Source organism: Candida jiufengensis (genome assembly GCF_024610255.1).
Source record: "Candida jiufengensis strain CBS 10846 chromosome Unknown scaffold2, whole genome shotgun sequence".
Taxonomy (NCBI): Eukaryota; Fungi; Ascomycota; class Pichiomycetes; order Serinales; family Debaryomycetaceae; genus Lodderomyces; species Lodderomyces jiufengensis.
Genome location: NW_026261561.1, coordinates 138,829 through 155,739, shown reverse-complemented (window position 1 = coordinate 155,739; position 16,911 = coordinate 138,829). Strand labels below are relative to the sequence as shown.

The following is a 16,911-nucleotide window of genomic DNA, read 5'->3' as shown; positions in this document are numbered from 1 at the left end:
ACAATAATTCCAAAGCCCTGTTGATTAGTATTGTTTTGTTATCTTTTTGATTGACGTAATGTATATGTCTAAATTTCAAGTATTTAGGTTGGTGTACATTATATGTAAATTAATTTTACATTACATGTTCGGGGAAACTCGATTTAATAATAAATGGGCTTAAGAATAAGATCTACGTTGAGAATCAAAACTGTAGGAAAAGTGGAGGTGAAAAATTTCTTAATATTTAGAACATTGGTGTAATCAAAACTCGTATTTGGATCAAATAAAGTTTAGTTTATTATTTAAATCATACTTTAGTCTCAATTTTAGATATTCTCAGCTCTATGAATCATTCTTGCAAAAACGATTGAGAATAGAAATATAAGTTTATTCAAATTATACTTTAAACTTGGTTATTGATTTCTGTCAATATACGTCATTTTATACTAGCCAATTTCGCTGTATTATCAATTCGAAATTTTTGGGGGTTTTACTAGTTTATCTAACCTCAAAAATTTATTTGCTCAAAGCCCGGAAAAGGTCTGATTTAAAAAGTTTACATAACCATTTTGTTTAAATTATTTAAATTTTTATGTAAGATAAATTAGATAAGGTACTTGATAAAAGGTATTTAGTCGTACGATAACAACAATTAAACAAATTGTTATTCGGCAAACGTTTCCATTTATTCACCTCACACTTAGTAAAATATGTTAAAATTAAAAAATACAAAATTAAAAAATAAAAAATTAAAAGAAATACCTTGTGGAAAATAAAAAAACTTTATTTCTAAAACATCAATTAGGAAATTTTTATCAAAATTAAGGTTTTTTTTTTAAGTTCAGCCCAAATTCATTACCAAACTTAAAACTTTAGAATGATGTGGGGCAAACTCTTTTATATCAAATTAAGGTGGAATTGGGCTTAAATTGATTGCCTATTTGAGTTTCCAATATTGTGTGGTTTTATTCTCGCAATGCAAGGTCAAATTTCTCAAGGTTTTTTCCGAAACATTAGACTTGTAGTTTTGCTTCAAACGTTTATGTATTCGGAATTTTACTTATTCTAATTTATGTTGTTGGTTTTTGCATTTATTGAACAATAGAAATTGAGATGTGCACTGGAATATTTAGATTATTTGCTTTAAAATGAAATAAAATATTGTAATGATTGTCAACTATTAGTTATATGAATGTAAGTTAATTTCTTATCTATTACAACCATGGGTATCAACTCCGAAATATATCCTTTCGAGGTTTTAACCTTGGATGGTTGTAATTTGGAATACAGTCTTATTAAAGATTTTCAAATTTAAAAATCATGAAAAAAACTTCAGAAGTCACTAGCATCTGATTGAAAGTATCAAGTATGGATCGAATTGAAGTGAAACTTAAAAAACCAGCAAAAATTTTAAGTGTAAAATGGGCGTGTGGCGTAGTTGGTAGCGCGTTCCCTTAGCATGGGAAAGGTCATGAGTTCGATTCTTATCTCGTCCATATAATTCAAATACTTGAACCTTTTTTTTTTTCATTTCCTCATCTTATGACTTAATTATAGTGATTGAATATCACCTCTTTATTTAAAGCAACTCCAAGTTTAAATATTAATTCAAATTGAATATATTAAAAAATAATCTATAAATTTACACCTACAATCTTTTTGATCAAAATAATAAATAATTTTTACGGAAAAACCAAATGTTTTAAAGAACGACTTTATCAGCTAATGATTTTTTATAATCTAAAATTGAACCATCCCATCTTGTTGCTGTTTTATTTTCAATAACAAAAATATCTTTAGCAACTTTATCTAATAATCTGAAATCATGTGAAACAACTACAACACCACCATTAAATGCATTTATAGCTTCTGCTAAAGAATCTATAGTTGATAAATCTAAACCATTTGTAGGTTCATCCAATAAAATTAAATTTGGAGCTTCTAATGCCAAAAGTGCAAAAACAACCCTTGATCTTTGACCTTCTGATAAAGTAGCCATTTGAGCAGTTTGTGCTTCACCACTTAAACCATAACGACCTAATTGACCTCTCCAATATTGATAATCTTGTGAAATGCTTGAAAATTTAGTACGTACAAATTCTAAAGGAGTTTGAGTTAAATCTAATTGATCTGCTGAATGTTGTGAATATACACCTAATTTAATATGTGTATGTTTGATAATTCTACCCTTTTGTGGATTTAATTTACCTTGGAATAAATTTAATAAAGTTGATTTACCAACACCATTTGGTCCAACTAATGCAACTCTTGAATCCATATCAATACCAATATCTAAATGTTCATATAAATTATCTTCATCTTTACCTGAATATGAAAATGACATATCATCAAATGCTAATACTGGTGGTGGTAATTTTTCAACATCTGGGAATTTAAATGTAAATACTTTATCAGGTACAACTGGTTGAATTAAACCATCTGCTTCCATTTTATCTAAAATTTTTTGTCTTGATTTTGCTTGTTTAACTAAATTAGCATAAGTACCAGCTGATGCAATAAATTTTTTAATATGAGCAATTTCTTCTTGTTGTTTATTATATTGTTTCATTTGATTTGTTTCTAATTCAGCTCTTGTTTTAACATAAGAATCATAATTACCACCATATAATTGTAATTGTTTCATTCTCATATCAATCATATTTGTACATACACCATTAAGGAAATCTTGTGAATGTGAAACTAATATTAATGTTCGATCATATCTTTTCATATATTCTTCTAACCAAACACATGCAGCTAAATCTAAATGTGCAGTTGGATCATCTAATAATAATAATGTAGGTTTAACGAATAATGCTTTTGCTAAAGCTACACGCATTCTCCAACCACCAGACATATCTCTTGTTCTTTTTTTGATTGTAATTGCATTGAAACCTAAACCAGTTAATATAATAGCAGCTCTTGATTCAAAAGTTGAAGGATCCATTTCATCAATTTTTTCATATAACCCTTCTAAAGCAGGACATTCAGGACCTTCTTTAACAATTAATTCTTCAATTAAATCTTCAATTCTTTTCATTTCATGTTCTGCTTCTCTTACAACATATTCTAAAGCAGAAAAATCAGTTGCATCTGCTGGTTCATTTAATAAATAAATATCAATATGTTCAGGAATTGGAAACTCTCTTGCAGCAATTGATTTTAATAAAGTTGATTTACCACAACCATTTTCACCTAATAAACCATAATGACGACCATAATTCAATTCTAAAGTTGAATCTTGAATTAATACTTTACCATGAAATAATAATGATACTGAAGATAATTTAATATCTCTTGAAGTTTTTAAAGAATCTAGAACACCCGTAGTGACTCTATCAGATAATCCATGTTCATCAGTTTGTAATTTTAACTTTGCAACTTGTTCACTTGCATCTTCAACTTCATCCTCTTCTGCATCTTTTTCAGCTTGTTTTTTAGTTTTTTTAATACTTTTACCTTCAGCTGCTTTCTTAGCTTCTCTTTCTAATCTTTTCTGTTCTCTTTTAGCTTTTGATGCTGAAACTGACATATTCAAAAAAAATTAATTGAATTTAATAAGTTAATTAAGATCAATTAGTGAATATTAATTAAATTTGGTTGTAAAAAATAATGAAAAGAGAAGAGAGAATTGAAAAATTGAAAAAAATAAATTTTTTTTATCAAGGTTTGCGACAAATGAGAGAAAACGGTAATTTTTATGCGGCTCATTTATGTCAAATTTGCACTACCAATTTTTATGTGTTTTGTGTTACTTTTGATTTTTTTGTAATAAGCACTGTAATATAATTCTCGTTAACTGAATGATGTAGTGAGTATTTGGATATTAAATAGTTAGACCAAACTTATAAATGATACAAATAAGGTGATATATACATACAGTTGTCAATAGAAATGAATGACAATCAGTCTGACTAAATTCAATAATATAAAAGAAATGACATAATAAAAGAAATTACTTGTAACTAAATAAATTATTATTATAAATCTCATACTATAATAATTATGTATAATAATTAATAATTAATAATATTGCCACTACTTAATAATTAACTTTAATAGTTACTTCTTTTTACATACAAAATTTATATTTTTGCAACACTTTTTTAATTCAAAAGTACAAAATCTGAACAATATTATTTACAACCAAATTGAAGATGGCATCTCCCAATAAGTCAACTATAAAGGGAGGTGGTCAATCAGAAGATGGTGGACCAAAAGATATTAATGTTACTTCACCAATACCTATAAGAAATTTAAATCCTGTTATAGATCAATTAAAATATAATAATAATAATAATAATGAAACTAGTAATAATAACAATATAGATTCAAGATCTTTTACTCCAAATACTTGGGGTTCTGTTCAACAACATTTAACTAGAAGGCCATCTTATAATACTATAGTAACATCAAGAGAAAAACATTATAATTTAGACTACCCCAAAAACATAGAAGAATTATTAAAATTACAATTAGACCCCACATCAAGATTTTATTCAAGATCTAGACCAAGAACTTTAAAATTACCTTCATTATTACCTTATGAAATTGAAAACCCAGAAGAACAAGCAAAATTTTTAAGTCATATTATATCTCATTTATATATTGCCATTAAATCATTAGATATTCAAGGTTCATTATCAATAAGTGCAAAAGATTTAGCAGCATTAAAAGATTCAATTTCAGATGTTGATTTGGCATTAGAAACTAATTTATTTGAAATGAATACTACTACAGAAGAAGATGAATCAGAACCAATTGAAGAAATTGATAGTTCAGATGAAGATATGGATAGTTCAGATGATGAAGAAATTTCAGAAGAATCAGATGATGATGATAAAGATGCAACAAATCAACATAAAAAATCACCAAAATCAGCAGCAGTTGTTAATGTAAGAACATGGACTCATGAATTATTAATATGGATGAAAATGAAATATGATATGCCATTAAGTTTAAGAGTCAATTTAGCAAAAGTTTATTACGCATTATGTCTTTGTCGTGGACAACATGTAAACCTAAAGGCTTATGTAAGAGTATTTGAATTATTAGTAAGTGATCAAAAATTATTACTTGATGCAGGTTTACATTTATCTTGGATAGATTTATATAAAGAATTTCAACATTTATTCCCATCACCAACTTATCCACTTGAAAAAAAGGATCAAAAATATTTATCAAAATTAGCATCAAAAGCTTCTCCATTTTTTGATCCAAAAAGTTTACCAGAAATTTTCGCCAAAATTGGAAATAATTTTTCTCCATTAGTATCAGCATTAACTATTTCTGCATTACCATTACTTCCTACAACTTTTGGCAATGGAGTAAAAGATCCTTATGATATCCGTCATTACATTGAACCATTGTTTCACATGTGGTTAAAGTTAAATAAAAATAAAGATTTAGAAGATCAAATTACATGTAGATTGGGGATAATTGCAATGGAAACTTTAACTAAATTAAATTATGAAAAAATAGAATTAGGGAAGTACGGATTATTTACGGAACATCAAATGGGATTTTTATTCAATGATTTATTAAACAGTTTAGGTATCAGAATTCAAAAATTTTCATCGAAAAAAGTGAAGTACTTCCATGGATTTGCATCAACTATTGTTTTTTCAATCACTGATTCTTCTTCAGATATTATTTATTATATTAAATCATTAATAAATGCTATAGAAAGTTATATACATCCTTCAAACACGGGTGATTGGACAAGACCAATTTCAAAATTTATTTTAGCTATAATTTATCAATTTCATAAAAGATATAATATGGAAAATGAAAAAGATGGTTTACTTTGTAATATTCCAGTAAAATTAAGCAAAGTAGTTGTTAAAAAGTTTGTTAAAATTATGCTTCCTGTGGTGAAGATCGGTATACAATCTAAAAAAGGTGATGCATCAGCAGATTATCTTTCAGCATTAAATCTTTTATCATTATTAGAACCAGAATATGTGTTGGAAAATACTTTATTGGATATTTATGAATCATTGGAAGGTGTAATTTCAACTCATAGAGTACTAAATGCATTACGTATTATAGATTCATTATCAAGACTGCTTGTATCAACCCCAATTTATAGAGTTCATTTAACTAGAATACTACTGTTAACTATTCCAGGAATTGATTCAAATGATTTAATGAAAACATTACAAACTTTAGAAGTATTTTCAGCTATTGCAAATTTCACACCAATTTATAATTTAAATGAATATGAAGATACTTCATTAGCAATAGAATTTACTCAAAATCATATAGAGCACCTTAAGAGAAAAATTTATGAAGATGAAGAATTTAATGTTGATGAAGAAATGGAAATTGCTGCATTAAAATCATCAACTTCAGCTTTTAAAGATATTTTTAAATCACTTGCACAAAGAATACCGCCATTATTGGAGAATTTACCAGATCCAGCAAAAAGTTCAGGTATGGAAAAAGATTTAGCTATATCATTACCAAAATTTTTTTATGTCATATTTGAATCAATGTCAGATGAAATTTTTAAAATATTCAAAGATGAAATTTTTGATTTTGTTTTCAACAATGTACATCACTTAATAGCCACAACAGTTGGTGAACTTTGTGGTGCAATGATTAAAAGAGATCCAAAATGTTTTAAATTAAATGCAACTATTTTAATGGAAAAAATAAGAGATGAAATTGATGAAAATGGTGCTGGTGCTTCAAGAAGTATTGAAATTGTACCTAGAGATCAAGCTTTATATTGGTATTTAACTATATTCAATTATTGTGCTGGTAATGCCGGTAAACAATTAACCAAAATGCCAGAATTAAAAGAATTTTCATTCTATTTAATGAATCATCTCGAGGGTGCTTGTGTAGGAGATTCAGCATCTTTAGTATATCATATTTTACAAAGTATTACTAAAATCAGACTTCAGGAAAGTAGATTAATTTCACCAGAATATGAGAATGAATATGGTATTAATGAAAAGTGTTGGGGTGGATTTTGGGATTCTGAAAAAAGATTTGAAAATATTAAATTCGACTGGTTTATACCTACTGAAAATGAAGTTAAATTTGCATATAATTTTTTCAATGATCATATAATGAAATGTATTGAGAATGTTACAGCTTTAATGAAAGATCATGAAAATCAACCAACAAATAATTCAATCTTGGTGATAGATGAAATAAGAAAAAATTTATTCTATTTTAATAACTCACTAAGTGGTGTTGCTTTTTTATTAGATCCATCATTTGAAGAAGACATCCCAAATATTAATCATGAAGCGGAAACTATTCAACAAAGATTAGCATTATTGAAAAAAATTAGAAATGCAAATGTTTCATCTCAAAAGGATAATAACACATACGATGAAAAAGTTTCTAGAAATATGCAACAAGTTATAGAAGATTTGAAAGATGAAAACCTTTTAGATTATATAACGGGTTTTGAAAATATTGGAAATACTGAGGAATCACCAAAACCAAAATCACCACATAAATTAGATAAATTAGTCATACCGAAAGAAACTTCACCAGCATCAGGAAGAGAGACACCAAGAGTGGAAGGAGTTCATATGTCATCAATAAATCCAGCTATAACGTTCAGAGAAAAAAGCTTATACACCTCCAACTACTTTTTTGGTAACACCAAGAACAAAAAATTTAACGATTTATATTTGAAAATTCACAAAACGAGATATTTAGTAGGAAGAAGTTTACATTATATTTGCAAATTTCTAATCAACAATTTTCATGATAATACAAGAATTTTTAGGTATTTATTAAACACCATAAACATTTGGATATCGGATGTTGGAAGAGAAAGACTTTATAATTCAGCAACTGCAGAAATTGATTATGGTTATGTTAGTTTCCTTCAAACAATAAATAGAGTTAGAAAGCCATTTACAAGAATTGCAATTGGTGCAAGATTAGAAGCATATCATCAATCAAGACTATCATTGCATGCTACAGCAAGATCAGAAACTAGTTTAGATCGTGTTTTGGTGGAAGATGTTATAAATTTATCTGGTTCCACTTATGCCACGATTTCAGGAAGTGCTCAAAAAGTCTTATTGGATTGTATGAGAAGAATTTCTGGTAGTTATAGTCATATTGTTAGATCAACTGTTAAAAATCTTACTAAAGCTTTGGAAGCAAAAGATGATAAAGAGATTGAAAGTATATTGAAAGTACTTAATTTAAAAAGAATTAAAGCTAAATTAAGTAATGATTATATCAATTTACAAAAATATTTAGACCTACTTGAACGTTGTTTACAAGTAGATGAACAAAAAGTTAATAAAGTCGCACAAAGTTTGTTCAATGGGATATGTAAAGGTTTATCAACACCAAATTATACTTGTTTAATTGATCATGAAGCTATAGATTTAATTAGACCACCAGATCAATATATTGATTTAGAAATCAAAGCAGTACAATTAGCAAAAGATAAAAAGAGAAAGTTATATTTCGAAAAATTAAAGAAATTAGAAGATAAAATATTGGAAGATGATAAATCAACATTACATTGGAAACTTACATTACAGAATCAAGAATTTTTAACAAATCTTCAACTGCATTTAGATATTCAATTAAGAGGAGATATATTAGAAAAATTATTTTATCAAGCTGCTGGTGATCATCCAACAATTTCAAGACAAGCATTATTTGGAATATTCAGATTGATTGATAAACTTCGAGTAATAAGTTCAATAAAATATAATCTAAACAATGCATATGATTTGGATTATTTACCTGAAAATCTTTTAAAAGTTGATACTACTGGTTCATACACATCCAAATGGTTTAAAGAAATGAGTGATGAAAATCCTGAATTTTATATTGATACAAAACCAAATTCTGGTTGGTTATTCTGGGGTGACAGCATATTAGTTGAATCATCAAAACCAAATTATAAATGGAAAATTAATGAATTAGATCATTCAGCATTAGTAAGAATTGGATTATTAATTGATAAAGAATGGTTTTTGAAAATAGTTAAAATGTGGGTTGCAGAAGCAGAAAATAATAATGCTTTCCAAATTATTGATGTACAAATTACAAGTACATTAATTTATTTAATTTCAAATGATTACACACCAAATTTAACTTTCACTGAATTATTATCAGTAGTTGATGATATTTATGAACCAGATGAAAAAAGTGCTCATATTGTAACTTGTGAATTATTAGCAGGTATACTATTAGCTTCAAGAGAAACAGCACCAAAATTTTGGGATCAAAGAGATGAATTTGTTATAAGATATTTAAAACAAATTTTGGAACATGATATATCACCAGGAACTCAAGCTACTTGGGTTGTATTTTGTTTTTGGGTCCCATCTCATATGGATTATAGAAGATTTCAAAAAGTTATCGATGAGATATTAAATTTTAAATTAGATCCAAAATCAGATTCTGCTTTCAAAGATACTGCAAGAATAACTTATGCAAAAACAGTTTTAGGTACTATATCATGGAGATATCCAAATTCAGATTTAATATTAGATGAATGTGTTTTAAATATAAATCATAAATATAATACAGTTAGAAATGAAATTGGTGGATTATTAAGTACAATTTCACAAAATTATTATATGGATGGATTTAAAGATTCAGAAACTTTTATAAATTCAAATGAATTAATTCAAGATAATAAATTAATACAAGTTATACCAGAATTATTTGAAAAAGTTGAAGAGTATAGATTACAAGTCATTGGATTAACTCCACAAGAAATTTTAACTACTAACTATATATATCTGGCAACAACTTTATTAAAATGGTTAAGACAAACTCTCAATACTAATATGTCAGTTGTATTACAAAAGTTTTCATCAACATTAATTGTTCCATTTTTGTTGGAGCTTATAAATATGAAAGAAGTGTGTCAATTAGGTAATATTGATCCAATTACAGTTTTAAAACATGTAAGTCAAATTACATACACGAAAGATGAATTACATAATATTCTTGTAATGTTGGATCAATACTCCAAAAAGGAGTTAAATATTGTTCAATCAATTGTTATTGGAGAATTTACAGAGACTGTATTTTTTAAAAACTTATTCATATTATCAAAATTACAACGTGAAACAATAATTAATATTACAATATCATTATTATATAGTAAACATCTAGAGGTAAGAGAAGCAGAAGCACATACATTATCAGGACTCATTCATATGTTACCAGATGACACAATAGTCCCCAAATTTATTAATGTCTTTTCAAATCAATTAGAATCTTTAAGGTCAAAATATAAAAGAGATTTCAAATCAATAACATCTGAAGATATGATAAAATTACACGGATCAACATTAGGTCTTGGGTCATTAGTTCATGCTTTTTCATTTGCTTCACCTCCACCAAAATGGGTTCCTGATATTTTAACAATAATAGCTAACAATTCAACTGGTATACCTGGAATAGTTGGTAAAACTGGTAAAGAAATATTAAGTAAATTTAGAAAAGATCGTCAAGACTCATGGCATATTGATAGTCATGTATTTAATGATGATCATTTATTAGCATTAGAAGGTGTCTTATGGAGAAGTTATTTTGTATAGATTTCTTTGTATTATTCAATTTAAAGCATATAAATATTTAATAACCCAATATAAAACAATAATATCCGTAAATTTAATGTAAATTTTGACATGAAACGTAAAGTTATAATCACAAAGATATACACATACATTAAATTACAACCAAACCTGGTTAATATCTACGACGTAAGTTTATCAAATAAAATCCTTATCAGAATCACTAGAATTAAATAAAAATCATTTAACCGAATCGCTTGGATCAACTATTTTAAATTAAAATAATAATTCTTAGTTCTTAGTGTTCTAATTAGTCTCAGTATTAATAATAATAATAAATAATTTGTTTTTTTGTTTTTTTTGCTTAAAATAGAAAAATTTAAAATTACATACAATTGAATTTCATTACATTAAACATCATATCTTCAACAATATCAATTCAATCAAGGATGAACGATCTACCACAAATGCCTACACCTCAACAGGCATCTTATCAACAACAACATCAACATAATCAACACTTGCAATATCAACAACAAAAAAAGAATCATCAAAAACAAAGACAACAACAACAACCACAATCTCGTACGGCTAGTTCACAATATCTACCACCACCACCTCAACAACAACAACAACAGCCTTATTATAATGGCCCGCCTGATTATTATAGACAACAACAACAACAACCCCAATATGGTTCTCCTGGAATTTATCAACAACCTCCACCACAACAACATATGCAACCACCACCTCAACAACCTATATATCAACAACAACAACAATATCATCAGCCACCTCCACCACTACACCCACAACAACAACAACAACCACATCAAATATATCAACAACCATCACATCAATCACAATCACAACCTCAAATAATACCTAAACAACATCATCAACCACCACCGCCCCAACAACAACAACAACAACAACATTATCAAAGTCCACCAACTAAAAAACCACCACCATCATCTAATGAATCATTACCATTAACATCCAAACAAAAATTAGAAATAGAATTACGTAGTGTTTTTGAAAAAGTAGACATTAATAAATCAGGTAGACTATCAGCAAAAGAATTATCTTATGCATTATTAAATTTTGATCATACAAGATTTCAAGATTCTACTATAAAATTAATGATTAATTTATTTACAAATAAAAATGATTCTTCATCAAGTTCATTATCATCAACATCTTATAATTCAAATAAATCATTAAATTTCGAACAATTTGTTTCATTATGGAAATATCTATCAGCATACAAGAAATTATTTATTCAAGCAGATACAAATAAATCCGGAGATATATCATTTGGAGAATTTCAAAAAATATTGGAACAAATAGGTTATAAATTAGATATTGATTTAATACTACATTTATTTTCAAAATATTCACTCAAAGATAATGGAGAAGTGGGGAGATTAAAATTTGATTCATTTATTGAATTATTAGTATATTTAAGAAAATTAACTGATATTTTTAAGAAATATGATAAAGATTTATCAGGTACTGCAACTATTGGATTTTCTGATTTTTTGTTTGAGATTAGTAATATGAATTAAATGATTTGTGTATATATGTTTTTTAATATTTTAATATTTAATAATGATAGATTTTATTTTGATCACGACAAACGCTTTGCAAGAGTAGAATAAATGTTTGTATCGTAAAAATAAAGGCTTGAAGTACTTCGTATCTTCAGCATGTAGGCTGAGAGATTATCACAAAATCCTTTGCTTCAGCCTTATCTTCAGATTTTCGTGCTAAATTACTCAATTAAGCAAAATGTATAAGATATTTAAGAAAAACAGGTTTTGAAAACCCTTAAAATCTGTTCAATACTTAAAATTTCGGACTCAGAATACTCCAATCTCGATCCATACTCGATCCGTAACAATTCAGCCCAAAACCTTTTAATTTATGGTTACAAATACTCCGAAATCTTGCTTTGATTTTGAGTTATTAATTTAAAATGTTTCTCCCCCCGCAAAAACTAAAATTTGTAGTAATCCCCCAAAATAGAAAATTAATCCCCCACTCGTATCATAATTTTTCAAATTTCTACTTATGTAAATGTTAGATCTTAAGATTACGAATCTCTGAGATTTCAAATAATGATTATAAAATTCATCAATTTCCATAGATTTTCCAATTTTTTAAATCAATCAACTAAATATTATTATTCAACAATGGTAAAAGCTAAAGTATTAAGAATTGGTAAAATAGAATTTGCTAATGAAAAATGGGATGAAATTAAAAAATTAGCTGAAGTTATTGATTGTGAATCTAAAAATAGACAAGAATTTATTAAAGATTTAGGAAATAAATATTCAGATATTACAAATATAGCAAGAACTTTTGCATCAATTGAACAAACTGGTAGATTTGATGAAGAATTAGCTTCTAAAATGCCAGAAACATTAGTAAGTGTTAGTCATTGTGGTGCAGGATATGATCAAATTGATGTTGAGCCATTTACTAAACGAGGAGTTCAAGTTTCAAATGTAACAGTACCAGTAGAAGCTCCAACAGCTGATACAGCTGCATGGTTAACTATAACATGTTTAAGAAATTATCAAATAGGTCATGATAATTTAATGAAAGGAGATTGGTTGAAAAAAAAAGCAGCAGGTACTTCATTAGGTCATTCACCAAAATCTCAAGTTTTAGGAATAATGGGAATGGGTGGAATTGGTAGAGCTATAAGAGATAGATTGACTCCTTTTGGATTTAAAGAAATTATATATTACAATAGAAGTCAATTACCTTCTGAATTAGAAAAAGGTGCAAAATACGTTTCAAAAGATGAATTATTTTCTAAATCTGATGTTATATGTATAAGTATTCCATTAAACAATGAAACAAGACATTCAATAGATAAAGAAAGTATAAATAAAATGAAAGATGGAGTAATTATAATAAATACAGCAAGAGGTGCAGTTATAAATGAACAACAATTACCAGATTTGATAAAATCAGGAAAAATTGGAGCTCTTGGTGCTGATGTTTTTGAACATGAACCTAAAATTGCTAAAGAATTAATAGATTTACCAAATGTCGTAAGTTTACCTCATATGGGAACTCATACTTATGAAGCTATAAAAGATATGGAAGAATGGACTGCTGATAATGTTGAAGTTTGTTTAAAAACTGGTAAAGTTAAAACTATTGTACCTGAACAAAAAAATATGAAAATTGATGCAAAACCTTTAGTATAAAAAAAATTTGGAAAAAGTGGAACATTTAAAAGATTTATGAACTAAATAGACTATACATTCATATATAAGACATATAAGGCACATGTTAAATAATAGACAAGTAAAATATACTAAAAAATGATGATATTCATTTTTAATGGTAGCTGTAGTACTAAACAGTACTAGAATAGATTCGCAACAAAGCCGATATGGAATGAAAAATATTTTTTTTTTTTTTGCTTCTTTGGAATAATTTTTCAAATCTTTAAACTCATTCTCCACTTCAAATTATATATATAGATAAAATAATCTATACTAAATAATAATTATAATAATATCAATTAATACATTACATAATTAGATTCTAACAACAAAACGGCTTATTCATCATTAGAACTTATATAAATGATAGCTTAAAATTTATAAATATTCATCTATACATACATACATATTCAAATAGATCTTCACAAAACACAACCCATCAAAAAAATGGAGCATCAAGAACATCAGATACAGTTTATGCCAAAAGATCCTATGGAAATAGATTACGAAGCATTACCAGAAGATGCATCATTAGGAGCTCATTTAGGAGCTGGAGCATTAGCAGGAATAATGGAACATACAGTAATGTTCCCCATTGATTCAATAAAAACAAGAATGCAAATGAATTTATCAAGTAAAGAAATATCAAAAGGTTTATTACAATCAATATCTAAAATAAGTTCAACTGAAGGGTTTTATGCATTATGGAAAGGTGTATCTTCTGTTATTTTAGGAGCAGGACCAGCTCATGCAATATATTTTTCAGTTTTTGAATCAACTAAAACTTTTTTATGTAATAGATTAACTAATAGTCATACAACTAAATTAGTAACTGATGAAAATCACCCAATTATAGCTAGTTGTGCAGGTATAGCTGCTACAACGGCATCAGATGCATTAATGACACCTTTTGATATGTTGAAACAAAGAATGCAAGCAAGTGCAGCATATCCAGAAAATAAATCAACTTCAATAAGGTTATTAAAATTAGCAAGTGATATTTATAAAAAAGAAGGTATTGGTGCATTTTTTATTTCATATCCTACTACATTATTAACAAATATTCCATTTGCTGCATTAAATTTTGGATTTTATGAATATAGTTCATCAATATTAAATCCAAAACATACATATAATCCATATTTACATTGTGTTAGTGGTGGAATAGCAGGTGGTATAGCCGCGGCATTAACTACTCCATTAGATTGTATAAAAACAGTATTACAAACAAAAGGTATATCAACAAATGAAGCTTTAAGACATGTAACAGGTTTTAAATCTGCAGCTGAAGCATTATTTAAACAAGGTGGATACGCGGCGTTTTGGAGGGGGTTAAAACCAAGAGTTATTTTCAATGTACCTAGTACTGCTATATCTTGGACTGCTTATGAAATGTGTAAAGAATTGTTGATTAAAAGAAATAGTAAGTAAATAATGTATTATTAATAATGAAATTAATCTATAGACTAAAATTGATGATTGAATAATTGTAGTAGGTAGTACCATGAAAATTTCCGAAAACTGATAAGTTTCATTCCTTTACTGCCTCATATCCAACATATACTCAATTGGTGATTGCTCTTAACAAAGCATCTGCTTTAGCGATATGAGCTAATTCTCTTGGATGTCTAGATAATCTTTGAGCAACAAATGAAAATAAAACACAGGATCCCAAGAAACCCAATAAATTAAAAAAGGCAGTTCTTGAATATAATCTTTCTTCTTCTTCTGTTCTGAATGATTGAAATATACGTCTTATACTTGCAAATATCATTGATGTGGATTATGCATTGTAGTTGTAATGGACTGAAAGTAGATGGATCTTTGGTTTTGAAATTCTGATATTGATCTGAATTTATTTTCCTTTTTAAAATTTAAATTTTTCTTAGTATGGATTCGAACCTGCGTAAAAACATTTTCACCATGAAACAAATATCAATCAACCAAAATTAAAAAAATAGTTCAACTCACTTACAGTGATCGGTATCGGGTTAATAAAATATTATTTTCGCATATTGCACTAAATAGCTCTTGAATACTTTGACATATTCCAACAGCCAACCATTCACGACGTTATTTCCATCACAAAATTCTCAGAATTTCGTGTTAATTTCTTGTAACATCGCCCATACGCTTTCACGTTAAGGAATTTATAACTCTCAAGAGTAAAAGTTTAATTGAATGGAGAGTACCACCGAATTTCCCACCCGTTAAATAAATATTTTTCGTGTTAAAAAACCTTTTGTTGACGGGTAAATGCGAATCGAAATGAGTCGAACTTTGGTGCGAGTATGCCACGAATGTGAAAACCCATTTTTTTTATGTAGTGAAAATATATAACCTTAAAAATGAATACGCTTTAATTTTTCCACCATAGCTTAAGACACCATGTGCATCAGGTGTCCCTTATATAGATTTAGTATTATAATTACATGTTTATAATTGTATACAAAAATATATATTGATTACAAGAAAAAAAAAAAAAAATTGCAAAATGAACTTTGGGACTTGAGACCAAATTTAAAATTCAATCTCAGCTTCGTTTCTTTTATTATAAAACCTAAGTACGTATATTGTCAATTAAAGAATCTGATAGCGATGGTCAATTTACGATGAAATACCAAGAATATTTAACTTGAGAAGCACAAATTGCAATGACATATTGACTAATTAATATTAGGCATTTTGACCATGACAACGGTTTAAAAAGGCGGTGTCATGTATTTGAATGAAGAGTGGGTAGACGAAAGTACAAACCATGTGCAAAATTTTTGTTGCTACAACGTCAAGTCTATAATTGGCTCAATTTTATGAGGCAAATGAACATATATCAATGTTTTTAAAAAAGTATAGTGATTCGAAAATTTTTTTTTGTCTGAATTTAGTATCAGTAACCTTTTTGATTTATTTTTAATCACCGGACTCGGAAACACACCCTATTCTAGATGCATATAAATTAAAGTGAAAATTTTTTTATATGTATAAATGATATAAGATTGTCTAACTGATGGAAAAGATTAAAATTAATTTCAACAATACGACTTTTTCTTATTCATTAGAAATACAAATAATATTTAATGCATTATTTGCTCATCTAACAATACAATTAGTCTTGTAAAACCAATTGATTTAACTGCTTATTGAATTAGTATTTGTAT

General features: G+C 27.4%; 6 protein-coding genes across 6 annotated transcripts; 4 read left to right on the top strand and 2 right to left on the bottom strand. All coding sequences in view use genetic code 12, as the record gives it.

The window, feature by feature from the left end:
- Nucleotides 1-1,684: 1,684 nt before the first annotated feature.
- On the bottom strand, nucleotides 1,685-3,514 carry KRE30 (ATP-binding cassette family ATPase; the record flags this gene model as incomplete). The annotated part of the gene is made up of 1 exon (XM_051763709.1): nucleotides 1,685-3,514. The coding sequence occupies one exon, from the start codon at nucleotides 3,512-3,514 to the stop codon at nucleotides 1,685-1,687; it is 1,830 nt and encodes a 609-aa protein (XP_051619212.1).
- A 625-nt stretch (nucleotides 3,515-4,139) lies between these two features.
- BLM3 (Blm3p) lies at nucleotides 4,140-10,532 on the top strand (the record flags this gene model as incomplete). Its single annotated transcript, XM_051763708.1, has 1 exon — nucleotides 4,140-10,532. The coding sequence occupies one exon, from the start codon at nucleotides 4,140-4,142 to the stop codon at nucleotides 10,530-10,532; it is 6,393 nt and encodes a 2,130-aa protein (XP_051619211.1).
- A 425-nt stretch (nucleotides 10,533-10,957) lies between these two features.
- On the top strand, nucleotides 10,958-12,076 carry KGF54_003149 (uncharacterized protein; the record flags this gene model as incomplete). Its single annotated transcript, XM_051763706.1, has 1 exon — nucleotides 10,958-12,076. One exon carries the CDS (start codon nucleotides 10,958-10,960, stop codon nucleotides 12,074-12,076), a length of 1,119 nt encoding a protein of 372 aa, XP_051619210.1.
- A 627-nt stretch (nucleotides 12,077-12,703) lies between these two features.
- Nucleotides 12,704-13,732, top strand: IFM3 (Ifm3p; the record flags this gene model as incomplete). The annotated part of the gene is made up of 1 exon (XM_051763705.1): nucleotides 12,704-13,732. One exon carries the CDS (start codon nucleotides 12,704-12,706, stop codon nucleotides 13,730-13,732), a length of 1,029 nt encoding a protein of 342 aa, XP_051619209.1.
- A 468-nt stretch (nucleotides 13,733-14,200) lies between these two features.
- Nucleotides 14,201-15,184, top strand: MRS4 (Fe(2+) transporter; the record flags this gene model as incomplete). Its single annotated transcript, XM_051763704.1, has 1 exon — nucleotides 14,201-15,184. One exon carries the CDS (start codon nucleotides 14,201-14,203, stop codon nucleotides 15,182-15,184), a length of 984 nt encoding a protein of 327 aa, XP_051619208.1.
- Nucleotides 15,185-15,317: 133 nt separating this feature from the next.
- Nucleotides 15,318-15,527, bottom strand: KGF54_003146 (uncharacterized protein; the record flags this gene model as incomplete). Its single annotated transcript, XM_051763703.1, has 1 exon — nucleotides 15,318-15,527. One exon carries the CDS (start codon nucleotides 15,525-15,527, stop codon nucleotides 15,318-15,320), a length of 210 nt encoding a protein of 69 aa, XP_051619207.1.
- Nucleotides 15,528-16,911: the final 1,384 nt, after the last annotated feature.